We start from the raw sequence: 18,865 nt of genomic DNA on the forward strand, positions 1-18,865 counted from the left end.
ATGGGAATACTGTGAACCTGTTTTCATTTCCTTTGGGTATCTACCCAGAAGTGGAATTTTTGGATGATATGGTCTGTTTTTAATTTTTTGATGATCCTCCATATTGTTTTCCATAGTGGATGAACTAATTTACATAACAACAGTATATAAGGGTTCCTTTTTTTTTTCCACCACACCCAGAAATTTAATTTAAAGTAGTTTTGAGATAATGTGTTATTAGACACCAAGCAGAGGTAAACACCAATCCTCTCTGGAGGAAAATATCTTCAAACCAGATCTCAAATATTTCACAAACAAAATTCTAAGGAACATAGCTACTACTAAAAATCATAAAACACATGAAGACATAATAGACAAGAGTCAACAGAGACTAAAAGGGAGAATCAGATTTTTAAGGAATTCAGATATTGGAGTTATGAGATATATAACACAAAGTAAGTATTTGGTTTGTTTCAATAAAAATGATATAAAAAAGTATGAGTAGGAAACAAGACTATTAAAAATAATCAGGCAGATTTTTGAATCACTATATTGTACACCTGAAACCAATATAACACTGTATGTTAACAATACTGGAATCTCAAATTAAATTTAATTTAAAAATATAATCAGGTAGATTTGAAAGAGTCAACTGAAAATTCTAATTATAAAAATATAATAACATGATGTAGAAACACAAGGAATGAGTAAATGGATCAGACACAACTGAATAGTGAATTAATGACTGGGAATATAGATCTGAATAAATTATTGAGAACATATCACAGAGAGCCAGAGAAAGAGAAAATATGAAACAGAGGTTAAGAGACACAGAGAACAGAGGGAGAGATCTCTAATTGAAGTTACCACAGGAGAGAAGAGACAAAATGGGGAAAAGACAATGTTTGAAGAGAGTGGCTGAGAATTTTACAAAAGTGATGAAAGACACAAATCCTCAGATTCAGGAAACCCAACATGTCCCAAACAAAATAAATTTAAAAATTCCATGGAACATGAAAACTAAAGAGATAAACCAGAGATTAAGACTGATGGTCTTCACAGGAATAATAATTAGCCTGGCAGCTCATTTCTTGAAAGCAACAATGAAATTCAGAGGCCAGTGGAATAATGTCTGCAAAGTGTTGAGGTAAAATTAATGTCAAACTGGAATTGGTGAGATACATTTTCACATGAGCAAAAACAGACAGTTTATGACCAGCAGATCTTTTTTTTTTTTTTCTTTTTTTTTTTTAAAGATTTTATTTATTCACGAGAGACGAGAGAGAGAGAGAGAGAGAGAGAGAGAGGCAGAGACATAGACAGACGTAGAAGCAGGCTCCATGCAGGTAGCCCGATGTGGGACTTGATCCCGGGTCTCCAGGATCAGGCTCTGGGGTGAAGGCGGCACTAAACCACTGAGCCACCAGGGCTGCCCCTGACCAGCAGATCTTTAGTGAAGGAATTTGTAGAGAATTAACTTCAGGAGAAAAACCATAATCCTAGAAGGGAGGCCAGAGATGTAAGAAATGGCAGGGAAAAGACTCTCAATAATTATAAGCATGTGGATATCTAAGTAAATCTTGAAAATATTAGCTGCGTAAAACAAAAATAACTACTAATTTGTATATCAATGAAAAAGTAAGAGAACTAAAATGCGTACAAAAATAGCATTCCTTTCAGAAGCTGTAGGTGAGAATCAATTTTGTTTACTTTTCCAGTTTTTGGAAGCTGCCTGTATGCCCCAGTTTGTGTCTTCCTTCCACCTTCAAAGCCAGCAATGGCCTGTTGAGTCTTTGTCACATTGTGTTATCTGACACAGACTCTTTTGCCTCTCCTTTCCACATTTGTGATTATATTAGGCCCTTGGATAATCTAGAATAATTTCCCAGTTAAAACTTTTTTTAAAAAGATTTATTTATTTATTTTAGAGAGAGAAAGAAGGGGCAGAGGGAGAGGTAGAAAGAGAATCCTTGAGCGCACTCCCCACTGAGCATGGAGCTTGATGTGGGGCTGGATCCCAGGACTCTGGGAACATGACCTGAGCCAAAATCAAGGGTGGGACACTTAACCGACTGAGCTACCCAGGCACCCCAATAATTTCCCTATTTTAAGATAAATGTACAAGATACCTTCATTCCTTCTTCTGCCTTAATTTCTCTTTAGCATGTACCATAAACACATTTATAGGTTCTGGGAATTAGGATGTGGACATTCTTAGGAGGCCATTACTCTGTCTATTAGAATTGAATAATCAAAAAACAAGCAAGAACAAGTAAGAAATGTTAGGACCGGAAATGGACATAGTAGAAATTTAAAATGTAGTAAGAGTATTATGAATAACTTTAAGTCAATAAATTTAAAACATTAAGGACATATTTATGGAAAAATATAATGTACCCAAACCTACTTTGGAAGAAATGGAAAACTGAAGAGTTGTAGAACTCAAAGAAATTGAGCCAATAGGTTATATTCCCTGAAGGAAACACTAGGTTTCAATAATTTTACATGGTTTTCTGCCAAACTTTCAAGAAATAGATTCAATAGATAAATGCAATTTTACAATAAACCTTTCCAGAAGATAGAAACAGGGGAATATTTTCCAATTTAATTTTAAGTCTAATTTACCTTGGTACCCACGCCTAACAAAGATAAAACAAAAAAGAAAAACTTATAGGCAAATCTCATTTATAAACAGACAAATTTGAAAAGGGGTTGGCTGGTTGCTTGGCTCAGTTGGTTAAGCATCTAACTCTTGATTTCAGCTCAGTTCTTGATTTCAGTGTTGTGAGTTCAAGCCCGGGTTGGGCTTTATGCTGGGCATGGAGCCTACATTAAAACATTAAGAATCTACTTGGATAAAAATGATCAAATATGTATAAAAATGTGTAAAATTATCAAATTAGATTTATGCTTGGAATTCATGATGAGTCAGCATTAGAAAATCTAATAATATAATTTGCTGTATTAATGATTATTTATGAGAGACTACATAATCATCTCAAAGTTGTTGAATGAACATTCAATTATATTCAGCAGCCCTTATAATGAAAAACTGTTCCTTCTATAAGGAACAGAAGAGAACTTCCTCCAAAAATGATTATGTAAAATATTATTCTCAGTGATGAGACATTGTAAGTATTCTTCTTAAGATTAAGAGCAAGCAAGGATGACCTCTCCCCACATGCCTGTTCATTGTGGTACTGGGGGTCATGACAGGGCAATAAGAAAAGTAAAAGAAATAGGACACCTGGGTTGCTCAGTTAGTTGGGTGTCTAACTCTTGGTTTTGGCTCGGGTCATGATTTCAGCGTTGTGAGATCAAACCCCACTTCAGGCTCTGTGCTCAGTGGGGAGTCTGCTCCAGATTCTTTCCTCTACCACACCCTCCCTCTCTGTTCCTCCCTCTGCTTGTACACATATGTACACTTTCTTGCTCTCAAATAAATAAATAAAATCTTTTTAAAAAATTAAAAGAAATAAATGTATGGAGATTGGAAATCCAGATATAAAGCTGTTATTATGTATAATTGATATGCGTATCTGCATAGAAAGCCCAAAAGATTTAATTTGTAAGAAACAGAAGTTAATAAGGAAGTTTGTAAAGTGGCAAAAATAAAATTGATATTCAAAAGTTAATTGTGTTTCCATATACCACTAACAAACTGAAAACATATTCCTTAGAAGATAGCGTTGGCACTGGAAACAGAAAGAACAGTACCTAGGAGGAAATGTAATAAAAGATAAATGAGACCATCATGGAGAGAATTTGGAAATTTCACTGAACAATATCAAAGAAAACTCATACAAATAGAGAAAGAAAGTAAGAAAAAAGTGATAGGAGGAACTCAGATTTTATCTTCTCCAGTGGATTTCAAGATTCAAGTCAGAATTGCAACTAGGTTCTTCACTGAACTTAAGCTGATTCTAAAATTTATTGCAAAGAGCAAAGGGCCAAGGATAGGTAAGACACTCTTAAAGGAGATGAACGAGGGGACTTTTCCTATCAGATATAAAAGCTTTTACATAGAAAAAAAAGAAAAACTATAAAAGCTTTTACAAAGAAAACGTAATTAAATAAGTATAATATCTTTGCCAAGATAGAACAATGGAATATAGAACAAAATTCAGACCCCAGAAACACACCCATATGTCTATGGATACTTGTTATATGGTAGAGGCACTTTATAGGTAGTGAGGAAAAGATAGACAATCTAATAAATGCTAGTGCAATTGCTTATCACATGTGGAAAAACTAATGTGGCTTTCCACACTGAACCAATTTCAGATAGATGAGGAACATACATGGGGACATCTGGGTGGCTCAGTCAGTTAAGTGTCTGACTCTTGATTTCAGCTTGGGTCACAGTCTCAGGGTCATGAGATAGAGCCCTGAGTTGGGCTGCAGGCTGGGTGTGGAGCCTGATTAAGATTCTCTCTCTCAGGGCACCTGGGTGGCTCAATGATTGAGCGTCTGTCTTTGGCTCAGGGCGTGATTCCGGGGTCCTGGGATTGAGTCCCACATTGAGCTCCTCTGCGTCAGCCTCTGTGCTCAGCATGGAGCCTGCATGAGATTCTCTCCTTTTCCGTCTCCCTCCCCTTCTACCTCTCCCCCTTCTTGCACACACACGGTGTACTGTCTCTGTCAAATAAATGAAGAAATAAAAAAATTTAAAATATTAAATAAAAAACTTAAAATTTTAAACAAAAAACTTAAGGAACTCCTAAATAGTAATAAGAAAAAGACAAACAGGGGCACCTGGGTGGTTCAGTAGGTTAAGCCGCTGCCTTCCCCTCAGGTCATGATCTTGGGTCCTGTGATTGAGCCCCGCATTGGCTTTTCTGCTCAGCAGGGAGTTTGCTTCTCCCTCTACCTCTGTGCTCTCTCTCCCTCTGTCACTCTCTCTCAAATAAATAAAATCTTAAAAAAAAAAAAGAAAAAACAAAAACAGAAAAAAAATGGAGAAGTAGAAAAAATGAAAGAAAGTACACTTTTAAACCATCATAAGATTCTATTTAACACTGACTAAATTGGCAAAACTTGAAAAGCCTTGACCAAGATGTATGTCAGGTGGAGCTTTTATACATTGCATGTAAGAGTATTAATTGGTACAATCACTTCATATAATGAATTGACATTTTCTAGAAAAATCAAAGATGTGCATACTGAATACCCAGCAATTTTACTCAGTATGTATACTAGAGGAACTTCTGTATTTTTGTACCAGCAGATACATTCATGAATATTCATAGCAGTATTCAAAAATAAAATTTGAGATAAAATATACATATAATAAAATGTTCTCATTTTAAGTGTATAAAGTTTGACAAATGTTTACATCAATGTAACTAGCACTACTATCAAGATAAAAACTTTCCAATATCCCCCAAAGATCCCTCTTTCTCCTCTGCAGAAAAACCCTTCTCCCACTGTCAATATACTTTTTCATTTCCCAGGATATCATATAAATGGAATAATGAACTATGTAATCACTTGTCTTGCTTCTTTTTCTTGGCATAATACACTTCAGATTCGTTGTGTACACGTTGTTGTTTGGATCAGTATTTTCTTGCTTTTTGTTGCTGAGTAGTATTCTATTGTATAGATATGTCAGGAATCGCTTTAATAATTCACTAGTTGTTGGGCTTTTAGATTGTTTCCAGTTCTTGGCTATTACAAATAAAAGAGCTGCCATGAAAATTCATGTACAGGTATTTTTATTTTTCTTGTGTAAATTCCTAGGAGTAGAATTATTGGGTCAAAAAATAAGTATATATTTAACATATAAGAGATATAATTCTGTTTTCCAAAGTGGTTGCACTATTTTACGTTCCCACTAGCAATATATGAGGGCTATGGTTCATAGCAGCGTTATTCATAACAGCAAAAATAGAAACAACCCAAATGTTTACTGTCAGAAGAATGAATAAATTATGGTATATTCATTCAAAAGAACACAACAGACAATTAAATTAACCATAGCTATATGGAGCAACATGACTAAAATTTATTTAAAAAGGCAAGTCATAGATGAATACATAAAGTCTATTTCATATATATATATATATATATATATATATATACACACACACACATGTCTAAAATATGCTAAATGAAACAATGTTATTTAGGAATATATACATTTTGGAAAGGCTCTAAGATAAAGCAAAGGAGTGATAAACACAAAATTCATGATAGTGGTTAACCTCTGTGAAAGGATTATGTAGGGATGGGAATGGATAGTGTTTTTCAAAGATATTGGTAATATTGATATCCTTAATCTTCATGATAGATAGATGCATGGCATTTATCTTTGTTATTCTTTAACTGGCACCAACATTTTACATATGCTTATATATGATAAAGTTTTATAACAAAAAATTAAAAGGAAACATATTTGATATTTCTTTAGCCTTACTGTCAGGTTTCCTTAAGGAAAAAAAGATTGACTTGAGCATTTGTCCTATACTGTAATATATTTTCCTAATTCTATTTAGTATTCTGTATACTATGCTTAGAGATTGTAGTCATAGTACTGGAATAATTCTGGAATGCATTTCTTTCTATGGGAGTAAGAAGCTAGATGTCTGACTCCCAGCAATATTAATGGCAGTAATTAAATTCATATATCCTTGTTTATGGAGATGAGAATATAGTCCACCTGATAACAACAATGATTGAATAGAATTCATTATTTCTTAAAATTATGCCAGGGAAGGATATATATCTTCTATTTATTTCCTTTCCAACTGAATAATTTAAAACTAGGGTTTAAAAACCATCATAAAATGACCTCAAAGTCAAAAATATGTCATTAATTCTAGAAAGCCTGGGTGGTCACTTTATTGGGTAAGAGGACTATAATATAGACAGTAGAAATTTCTCTATTTTGGTTGTATCTTAGGCATACAAGTTCAAGAAGTGGAAAATTTTGTAAGATGAAAAATCCCAGTGAGTAAAATAGAAACATGCAAGAAATGTTTTTATGTATTTTGTTAGTATAAAAAACCCCATAGGTTATAGAGTTCCATCAGATGGTACATTTCTGTCTCTTTCCTGGGATATTATTACTGAAGACAATTGTTTAAAAAATTAGTTACAATTTGATCTTTGTTTATCTACTTTGTTTACAAATATATTAAGACATAAAATTGTGAATTTGAGTAAAATACCATCTTCTCCCCCAAAAAAACCTTTACAGCAACTCAAGTATGAAACGTGTTTGTAGCTGGAAATCACATGTGAATTATTACAGAAACAACTTCAAATGTAGAGGGCTGGTAATGAGCTTCTCATTTTATTAAATAATAAAAATATAATAATCGTAAGGAGATACTTAAGGAATTACTATTAGAGTACAAATTCCACAAATAAAAAATTCCTTAATACCAATCAATAGCCTGGTTTACTCTTAAGATTGAACCAAGTTGTATGACTAGCAGTAATCATTTTAAGAACTAATGTGATACTTTCATTGTGCTCCACATTACTTAGAAAAAATTTAAAAAATTATTTTGACCTATATGATTAGATAAGAAATGGTAAAGAAAGCCACATAAAGGTACAATTGAGCATGTGAGTTATTTTCTCATACTAGCAAATGATTGTCAGACTAGGAATACCTGAGAGAGAGGTTTCCTATTCCTTAAATGATCATCACTGACAAATAGGGATTCTGGATTTTTATACAGTGAGCTTTAATTACTTGTGTGAATTGGATCACAGATAATCCTACTCTAAATGAAGGTTGAATTTTCATTTTCACTTTGGAATATAAGTTTGAATTTTTTAAAAAAGATTTATTTACTGGGGCACCTGGGTGGCTCAGTGGTTGAGCATCTGCCTTCTGCTCAGGTGGTAATCCAGGGGTCCTGGGATCAAGACCCACATCAGGCTCCCTTCATGGAGCCTTCTTCTCCCTTTGCCTATGTCTCTTCCTCTCTTTGTGTGTCTCTCATGAATAAATACATAAAATCTTTTGTAAAAAGATTTACTCATTTTAGAGAGAGAGTGCACATACATGAGTGGGGGGATGGCATAGGGAGAGAATCTTCAAGCAGACTCTACACTCAGCATGGAGCCCAATGTGGGGCTGGAGCCCAAGGTGGGGCTCGATCCCATGACCATGAGATCATGACCTGAGCCAAAACCAAGAGTCAGTTGCTTAACCAACTGACTATAGAGATAGGTTTGAATTTTAAATAATATACATTTGTGCAAATTTCAAAAATGTTTTCATATGTACCATACACTTGAAGCTACTATAACCCTATGACGTTAGTGGGATCTATAGTTACTTTTCTCTATTTTGCTGATGAGAAAACAAGACTTATGGAGATTAATTGTCCAAGTATCTTGCCTAATGACTGGAGTCCTTGTATTATATTTTGAATACAGTGCTCTTTCTTCTGTATATCATTTCCATATCTGATGTTTGTCTTCAGACAAAAATAAAAATTATGATGTCATCTTGTTACATTTCATCTTTGTAGGTTCAGGTAGGTTGAGTAATGGCTACCCAAAGGTATCATGTGCTAATGCCTGGGACTTGTACATGTTACCTTATGAGGAAAAAAGATTTCCACAGATGTGATTAACTTCAGGATCTTGAGATAGGGAGATAATCCTGCATTATCCAGGTGAAACTATATCCCATCAGAAGTGTCCCATATAAGATGCTTATAAGAGAGAAGCAGAGGGATATGACACAGAAGAGTAGAAGACAGAGACACAGAGGAAAAGGCAACGTGACCAGAAAGTCAGAGACTGGAGGGATGTGGCCACAAGCCAAGGAATGCCAACATCCAGCAAAAGTTGGAAGAGGAACAAAGAACAGAGCCTTCCCTGGAGCTTTAAAAAGGAATGGTGGTCAATGCAAACACCGAGATTTCAGACCAGTTAAATTGATGTTGAACTTTTGGCCTCTAGAGCTTTCCTAGGAGAGAATGGTTAAAATGTTAGGGTTTATAAGAATATCTCTAGTTCTCGTCTCTGAAAATTAATAGGGAATATTTACATATTTTAAAAGGAAATATTTAAGTGAAGTAGATATTGTTAATTCATGTAAAAACAAAGTCATATCACTGACAAACTGAAGTATACTGTATCCATCTAAGAAAAACTGGGAGCTTATTGTGTATTTATTTGAATGACAAAACCTCAGTATTTCATTTCATAGTAAACAATTTTTTTTCTTTTATAGGAAATATATTGGAGCTATCATGTCTGGAAGTATGTTTACAACCTAATTTCAATTATTCACTCCCCTCTTTAAATTTTTCTTTTGTGACTTTTCTGAAACCATTAAGAGAAACTCAGACTATTATGGGAATCTTTCTAAATCACTCCAACTTTCAAAACTTCACCAGAATTTGCCAAGGCATCACAGGTGAATTCAAAATGTGCTCTCCGTGTTTGGCTTGTAAGTCCAAAAAGAGCATGGATTTTATTTCTCAGGAACGAACATCAAAAGGTAAAATGATAATAGAATTTATCAAGAATAAATTACCTTAGTCTGTTAAAAAAATAATGATATATTACAATTTTAAATCCAATAGTATCAGAACACTCAGCAGTGTGGCTTTTGATGAGTGACTTGCAGGGCTTTGGGATATTACTTGTTCTTGGTTTAGTTTATCTAAAACAAAATATCTACTTTTAAAAGATATCAAAATGCCACCATAATTTATGTATGTTTGATGGTTAAAAGATTATTTAGCATGCTCTCTTCAGAGGTATTGCAATTTTTTAATTGAAAAAAAAATTCTAAGTAAATCTGTAGGCTCTCAAGTAAAATCAAACTTTGATTTCCTAAGAGGTCATTGAATCCTTGATACATTTGTACCTTCCCCTGCCTAACATTTATTCACTGTGTATGAATTATCTTTTTACTTGTCTAACTGTCCAGTGAGCCACTTGATGTTAGGGACTTTGTCTTTATTCATGATATTTCTAGATCTTAGAATAATGCCTGCCATTAGGCACTCAATAAATATTTCTTTAATGAATAAACAAACGAAAGAATAACCATGTATTATGTGTAATGTCTAACTGAATCTTGCATCTATTTTGAGATCAATATATGTTATTTAATTAAATTAAATCAGCTTTCATCATTGAGAAATTAAATGACTCATTTGTAGTCATAAAATATACTTGTGGCCTCAGGCCCAAGCATCAAATTTATTATTTATACCCTATTCAGTGAAATTGCCCTCTGTATCACTCCATATTGGCATCTTTCCCATTCTTTCAGGATGGGAATGAGATTTCTTGGCATGGAATTTGGATAAAAGACAAAAGATCTTTTTCTGAGTTCTTGCTCATGTAGTGCTGTAACTATTGCACTGTTCTGGGTCAAATTCACCAGAGAGTAAGCTGAGGTGATAAACCTTTATGCTGAGAGAGAACTAGGAAGTGTTTTGAGGGTTGCTAACTCACAGATGCTACTTCTCTGCCTCCTTGAAATGTGAGACACTGCATTGATAAGTTATGCCTGTTGCTATGGCTGTATAACATACCACCTGGAAACTCAGTGGCTTACACAATGGCAATCATTTTATTCTTTCTCTTCCTTTCCTTGTCTTCCTTTTCTTTCCCTCTGTCTCCCTTCTCCTTCTTCTCTGGTTGGCCAGGGATTCAGAATGGGCATAATGGGGACATTTCTGGCTTGGAACATTATAATCTGTCCCACAAGTCCTCAGAGAAAGGTCTCTATTTTGTTGAGATACTCCAATTCTATTTCAACCCTACCGTGACCTGGTTTTCACAATTAAAAAAAAATGTAAACACTACTTTATCTGTAGAGGAAAGACGGTGTTTAGTTCTGAGTGGTGTGTGTCTTCTTAATATGTATTACTATTTTGCAAATAATATTTTCTTAATCTCTTTCTAGTTCTTACCATGAAAGGATCAACAGAAGTGAAGGCAAATGATTTTCATTCACCCTGTCGACATTTTAACTTCACTGCAGCTCCTACATTTGATCCCTTGGAAGAATATAACATTACTTGTAATCTAAAAACCCACACGAGAAGGTTAGCAATCATGGAGGAAAATCCACCCAAGGAAAAGTCTAGGAACTATACTTGTAGGACTATGGAAATCCTGAACAATTGTACATACATTTCTCTGTACCTAGAAATGGATGTCAAAAGTAAGTACTTAAGGAAGTTAGAGGGAAAAGAGAATTGGATACAAAATCAAATAAAGGTTAACTAACACATTAACTTCATTAAAAGTTAAATAGTTGAAGACTTTGTTGATGAATATGACTAGAAAGAAGCTAGTCCTTTTACCTGTTTATATTTTTTCTTTCAAAATTTGCTTTTCCTGAGTACAGCTAGACCTGTACTGAGAAACAGAGAAGGCATCTGTGGGTTGTGATTTGAGGGGCACTAGCAAGACCTCAGAGTAAACTTTGGACATGCCTATTAGCTGTACTTGAAGTAACACTATGACACCTTCATAGTGTCACAGAGTATTAAAGGGTGAAATTTATTTATTTATTTTTGGTGAAATTTATTTTTAAATGCAAATATCCATGTACCTTGGGATGGGCTATTAAAATCTTACTTTGGATAGACTTATGTCTTCTAGAGTTGAGAACCAGGACTAAATAAAGATTTTTGATGTAAAGCCATAGAGATAGGCAGTGTGCAGATGAGGCATTTTGGGTCACTGGATAGCTCTGAGGCAAAGGGAGTAGCCCAAAAGATAAACATCACACATATCTTATTAGCTTATTAGCTTCCTAGGCACCCTATTCGCAATTACCACAATTGATCCTTTCCACTAAGCAGTATGCCCCACTTTACCTATAAAATCTATTTTTGAAGAGTATTTTATGATATAACCATTTAATAAGTGCCTACTGTATGGCAAGCAATATGCTAGCATTAGGGACACAAAAGTAGATGAATGTCAAACAATTCAGGAAGTGTGTCCAGTGTAACAGAAGCTATGGTAGAGTAAGTTGCTGAGCTTTTTGATACTCCAGACATATGGAAGCCTTTCGTATTGCCTTAGAGTGCTTTTTTAAAAGCTTTAATTTTTTAGAAGTAATTCTATTATTTTTAAAAATATTTTATTTAAATTCAATTTGCCAACGTATAGTGCCCTCCTATAGAGGTAATTATTTTTAAAATATTATATATATTTTCAAGCAAATAAACTATGTAATATGTATGCATTTTTAAAGTAAAATATAAGGCTTCAAAGGAATTTCTTTTGTGAGTTAGTCTGCAGGGCCATACAGCATCTGCAATTAGGGGTTATTTCAAGGTGTGTGTATGTGTGTAAGATACGGGGAGGATCTGAGATGATCTGAACAGAGGTCAATTCTCTTGGGTTTAGGAGTGAGGTTAGAAGGTAGGGTTTGGAAGGACTGCATAGAGATGGTGACAATGATGGAATGTGAAAGATAAAGAGGTTTAGATTACAAATATTAAAAATCATATTTATTTCCATGTATCCATCGAATTGCTTTTTTGTTTTCTAAAACATGAAGTAAAAATAAGCATTTCTATAATTATGATTTCAAGAGAATTTTCTGTGTTAATGAAAAAATCCATAAATGCTAGTCAAAGTGAAATAGTAGTTAACATAATTCAGAAAGATACAGTCTAAACAAACATATAGTCTTGTATTCTGGAAAAAGTATATCTATTTGCCACATGTAGAAGATATAACATTTATGTGTATTTTACTCTGCTGTGCAGAGACTAATTTGATCTCCCTTAAAAGCCCTATCCCCCAGCAGGTGAAAGTAAATTTAGTCCAATTTGGTAAATTTACTCTGAAACAATAATTTAAATTCTCTCTTCAGATTTTTTTTTCAGATTCCTGTCTGTTCCCCCTTGCTTCTCTCCAAGATGACTGCTGGGATGGGGGATAGGTAGGCAGCATGGGATGTGGGAGAGACACTCTTCTGCATTTGCATCAGGGCTTTGGTGGCTGTACAGGCTGGCCTGGCCCCAGTTGCACACATTCTGCTATTGCTAGATAAAGTTGGTGAATGTGTCATTCTTTTTTCATAGATTGATCAGTGCTCAACAACTCTTTGAGCATTGGCCCACCGTGGCTCTTGCTGGCACTGTAAGGCTTCTATTCCAATTAACTGCTGAGCAAGGAATGCAAATTTGCAGCTGAATAGCATGGGATGATTTGGGGGACACTGAGAGATGCCATCCCAGTCAACGTTTACCCTTTTAGCATTTAGCCTCTTTTCTGAATAAATGTTGGATGGCTATATAATGTACATCTGCTCATGGGGGTAGGTCCTGTGAAAGGGGTACCCAAATAGTGAACCCCACAAGGACAATCATCCAAGGGGATAAACAAGTTATATATCCTGCTAACTTTGAGCAAGTGTTGTGCTTTGTGTTCAAGAAAGAGGGTATATAGGGTGGCTTGGGAAGACAGTAGGCAGTTATATCTTGGACATGGCGAGGTCACCTTTCATTATGTCACTGATTCCTAGGTCCACTGGCCAGTGTATCTTTATGAGACCAAAGGAGATGGTGCTAAGCTATTGTTGGATGGGGACTATCCTTCCCGTGTGCCTCACTGTCATTTGAATGAACAAGTTTTTACTTAGGGTAACGGCATGTTTAATTAATGTGTGCACCTGCTCTGATCATTGCAGAGAGTCCATGCAGAAGGGGGGTTCTGATTATTCATCTGCCTTGGCTTCTCATATGCTCAGTCCAACCTTTTCTCTGTATTTTTCTTTCCTCTACATCTTTCTTACACTCACTATATCTTTGTCAATTTGAGGGCCATAATTACAAATGGCCTTGACTTTGGGACTCAGCTTGTTGTAGTCTTAGCTTTGAGATAGTAACCCCAAGGAAACTATCACCAACATAAATAATCTGTAACTGAAATTAATCCCACAATTTCGGAATTAGAGGGATCCCTGGAAGCTCTCTGGTCAAATTTCTTCACTTAATACAATCATTTGACATATCAGAGAAGAAATAAAGATAGCAAATGACCCTATAACAGAGATGATCATATATTCAGTGTTTCAGTTAAGGCCAGAATATGTAGTAGAACACAACTACTCCACCATAAGGCCTCTCTCTGTTGCATCATTTTATTGTATTTTTTGTGTGTGTGCACGTGTGTTTTTATTGTATTTTAATAGTACTTTTTTTCTTTGTAGATTTCACTTGTTCCATGAAGATGACTTGGTATGTTTTAGTTCTAGTCGTTATTATATTTTTTCTCATCCTCACTATCCATAAAATACTTGAAAGCCACAGAAGAATGTGGAAATGGCAGAGTAAGTATTGAGGGATAAATCCATTGTTTGGGACAATCCATTTAGGGTCTTACTTATAGATTTACATTTTTTTAAGGTTCAATTTATCACTTATTGAGCACTTACTATAAGTGGCAGTTCTAGGTAACCCAAGGAATATAAGCATAAGTAAGACACAGTATTGGCACTCAAGGAGCTTTGTGCATCTTTCTCTACTTAGACAAGCAAATAGGGAGGCTGAGCAGACGCTTAATGAACGTGAAGACAGAAGACAGGTAGAAGAATAAGGAGTGGTGATAAAGAATTTCAGAGTTGGAGATCTTAAACAGAGTGGTTCTAGGTGATGAGGGTGAATGGGAATGAATCTTTAATAAGTATAAGGGTGTCAGTAGAGTTTTGGTTGGGCAGAGGTATAATGTGTCATTGGAATCAGGCAATAGGGATGATACTAAAATTTTTAACTAGCATGACACAGGCATCCACCTATCAGGATGGACACTGACTGTAAACTACTCAGGTCACCCTAGTGGTCTGTACCCACACACATATACCAACCCTTCTCGTGTGTACCTATGCATGTACTGACACTACTAGTAAGTACCCATGCATATACTGCCTGAATATCAGGCCTGAGGGATGGGGGAGAGGGAGAGAAAGAGAGAGAATCCTAAGCAGGCTCCATACCCAGCACAGAGCCCCACATGGGGCTCGATCTCACGACCCCGAAATCATGACCTGAGCCCAAATCAAGAGTCAGATGTGTAATTGACTGAGCCACCTAGGTGCCCCTGTTGCAGATATTTCTGAGAGCAGTTTCAAATCATTGTCCTTGATACCTTAGTGCATAGTTTTGAGTTTCTTGATCTATTTTGCCACATAACTGCATATCAGGAAAGAGAGAGAAGCCAGATAGAGAAAATGTCTGGAAAGGAACCAATAGTGAGGAGTGAACATCCCTATAAACATCCACCCAAATGACGGGCTTAGCGGCTTTTGAAGGCTTGCCTCACAAATCCAAGTGTATGAAGTAATGAAACATGTCTCGCCATTTAGGGCATTAAAATCATTAAATATTAAATATGCATTAAATATTCTGTAAATATCTATGTATATATAATAATGTAAATAATATAATATTCTGTACATAAGACCTGGTGCTTTTCATTAGAGGCAATGGCATGATGGCACTGGCGGTCGTGGAGAAACCACTTGTTTTAGAAAGAACCTGTGTTTGCTCATGGAAAACCACTTAATGAGGAAAGCCCTTAATGTCTTGTTACTCCTGGCTCTATTGTAAATGGCCCATTTTCCTCAGTAACCTTTTGAATCAACATGGGGAATGTATATTAAGAATGTGCTTGTTTTTCATTTTAATATTTAATTTCTTTTCTTGGACTAGATCATAAATACAAACCTACATCTGCTCTCTTACGAGGACAAGATTCTGAGAAACTGCGAACACTGCACGTGCAGGTTATTTCAGGTGAGTTTTGTGGCCCGCAGCAGAGCATGGCTTTGAAAATCCCAGCGCTTCACCATTTTACTATAGACCCATGATCGAATGATCTGAGCTCCTTTAAATTAGCCTTGTATCTGGAAGAAAGGAGCTGCGGGCAAATGAAATCTAGTTTAATATGTCTCATTATCAGGGGACAGTTATGATCAAAACTAGCTCCTTAAATAATGGAGAGTTTGCCTAATTGGCAAGAAGAAATTCATGTGAGTGGGCAGAGGAGAGAAAGCAATAAGGAAGAAGCCTCAGATTTATTTTTAAATGAGACAAGATACCATTATTCCTCAGAATTGCAAGAGGTAATTGCAGAGTGGGCATGGCTTTTGCTGGAGCTTTCACTTAGCAAAGGGTGTCATTGTGTAAAGAGAACTTCTAATAGCCCCAATTAAAAAGTCCCCTGTCCTCTCCCGAGAAAGAGGAATGGAAGGGGGAACCCTAATTAGAGCAGTGAAGGGAGCTGTTAGCACAGACGCTGTGGTTCGATCTCCTAATTGCGAAGCCTCCTTTGGAATTCAAGCTGTCACATCCTATTAAAAAGGGAGAGAGGGAGAATGTGACGCGAGCAAAGTCCTCTTCATCAGGGAGACATCATATCCTCAGCTCTTTGAAAAACCGCAGCATGATGAGTGATAATTTCTCCAGCTCCTTGTGTACAGCCGGTGAGCGAGCAGTCGTCTTCACACTTTGAGAAGTCAGATAAGGAGGCTTCAGGTTGGGTGTATGAACGGTTTCCAAAAATGAAAGGAAAGTGAACAAAGCCCAGTCCCCCACCCCCCACGCCCCACAGCTGCATCTGCAGCCACATGCACATCTGCACAGCATTTCACTGGAAACTCTGCTCCCGAGGCTTTTCTCACCTATTTAAATTAGCAGCGACTCAGCAACCCTGAGCTGGAGGAAAAATCAGATGGAATGTACCTAGAGAACTCAATTAAAAAAAAAAAAATCAGGCTTTCTGTTCTCTGCATTAGCAGTAAGTATTCGCCTGTGGCTGATAATAGGCAGTAGCTAAGTAGTCATTTGATACCAGCTAAATGTGGGGACCATTGATGGAAGTGTTGTGTGCTCAATGACAGTTCTGTTTGATTAATGAAATGAAAATCAGCAGGTTGTTTCAAATGCCCAAATTCACCTTTATAGGGGAAAAAAAAATGCCATTCCTCTTGTTCTCCCCTCTGTGGCTGGACCCAGGCCTTGACATTCACGCACCCTTATAACCTTGTTCTGTTGAGCTTTTTCCGTGGCCTCAGGAATCCTGGTCCTGCCTCTTTTTTGAATCATAATTTTGAGCACTGCAGCTTCGTCTGAGAAAAAGGCAATAGTCCCCCTGTCAATTCACATCATCAGGGGGATCACAAATTTAAAGTACTAGCTAACCACAAGGCTAACCTCACAAGTTGTTTTTATGAGCCTTTGATTTTAATTCAGCAGAGGAAACGGTCTTGGCCATCCGCTCCCTTTAACAGCTCTCACTAAAAATCCTCGAGCTTTATCACCAGGTATAGAATATTAATGTTTCGAGCAAGCCAACTGGGGAAAGACTTTAAAAAAAAAAATCAAGAGTCCTTTTGAGGCTTAGCATCTTAAGGGGGGGTGGGGCAGGAAGAAGCAGATTCTTTCTTGTTATTTATGATCCTTTAACCTGAATGCCATTTTTCCCCCTCCTATTATAAGTTGCTCTTTCTGAGAGAGAAACGGGAAGGAAATAATGTCTCCCTCGAGTGCCGTTTTTAAGGCCTCTCTTTGTAATGATGGATTACAGGCAGCAGTGAGAATGGAAGGAAAAAACGTGCCAGCCTGGTTTTCTGGCGAAGCAGTAACGCGAGTGCAAAAAAACCAGTTCAAAGGGAGTTGACTACTGTCACATTCAGTGGAGCAGCTTGCTGCTGTCTCAGGCTGTATGTTCCAGAATGTCTCTCCAGTTGTTCATGTATTACAAAGGAAGTGTTGTCACTCAGAGATAGATGGGCTCACACCCTCGAAAGACGGGAGAGAAATAAAGGGAGATGACCTTGACCTTGGCGCTGCGCGGTGCCTGGCGCCGCCCGGAGCCCAGTGACCACTGGCAGAAGACGTGCGTCTCCTGGCTGCAGAAAGCCGTGTCCCAAAGAATCAAATCCCAAGCTTTTATATGCCTCTGATGTTCTGAGAAGCGTGATGGCTTCTGTTGCCTGCCTTGGCATTTATCTACATTTTATTCAGCCGAGTGTTACCTTCACACAGGTGCTGACTCTCTTTTTTCAGCTTTGGATCCTTGTCTCCAGCATAATATCTGGCACTGTAGTTAGTGTGTGCACCAGAAAAGCTTATTAAGTCACATAAAGCCTAACAGGAAAGGAGTATAGAGTGAAAAAGAGCAGATGAGCAAGGAATGAATCTTGGGGTTTGAGAAAGGTGAAAAGAGAAAGTGATCAGAAGAGACATAATTCAACTTCATCAAAGAATATGTAACTTGGGGCATCTGTGTGGCTCAGTGGTTGAGCATCTGCCTTCGGCTCAGGTCGTGATCCTGGGGTCCTGGGATCGAGTCCCGCATGGGGTTCCCCGTGAGGAGCCTGCTTCTCCCTCTGCCTATGTCTCTGCCTCTCTCTGTGTCTCTCATGAATAAATAAAATCTTAAAAAAGAAAAGACTATGTAACCCTATAGAATTGCCAAGGATATTAAAGAATCACGGAATATATCAACTGTCTAGAAGAAGAGATTTTGAGAACTATGCAAAAGTAAATTTGAAATATATCCCTAGAAACAGTGTTTAAAGGTTGATCACATTGGGAGACCAGAGTCAAGAGCAGGAGCAGGGGACTAGGACCCCAATAACTGGATACAAACAATAGCAATCAACTTGGCTGGCTTGGCAGAAAGGAAACGTGTTGGAATACCAGCAGGTAACCCATAGAAACAACGGGAATGTTAGGCATTCAGAGATTGAAGATGAACAGGAGCTAAGGGAGGACAGGCAGCCAAAAGTACAATGAAAGTCATGATGGGAATGGTCCTGTGAGAATGCCTCTCTGTTGGTATCACCACCACTAGACATTCCCTCGGAGCTTCCAGACCTATCCTTTGATCATTCAGCTTTGCATCACTGTCCAGGATTGTAAGCCCTGAC

The 18,865-nt window shown here is 36.9% G+C and overlaps 1 protein-coding gene across 1 annotated transcript in view; it reads left to right on the forward strand.

The window, feature by feature from the left end:
* Nucleotides 1-18,865, forward strand: part of TMEM156 (transmembrane protein 156) — a 46,148-nt gene that overhangs the window by 12,909 nt on the left and 14,374 nt on the right. Inside the window, exons 2-5 of the mRNA XM_038533478.1 lie at nt 9,179-9,448; nt 10,871-11,131; nt 14,144-14,263; nt 15,642-15,725. Of these exons, the coding sequence (XP_038389406.1) occupies nt 9,179-9,448; nt 10,871-11,131; nt 14,144-14,263; nt 15,642-15,725 (735 nt within the window). The remainder of the gene's footprint in view (nt 1-9,178; nt 9,449-10,870; nt 11,132-14,143; nt 14,264-15,641; nt 15,726-18,865) is intronic.

Source organism: Canis lupus, chromosome 3 (genome assembly GCF_011100685.1).
Source record: "Canis lupus familiaris isolate Mischka breed German Shepherd chromosome 3, alternate assembly UU_Cfam_GSD_1.0, whole genome shotgun sequence".
Classification (NCBI taxonomy): Eukaryota; Metazoa; Chordata; class Mammalia; order Carnivora; family Canidae; genus Canis; species Canis lupus.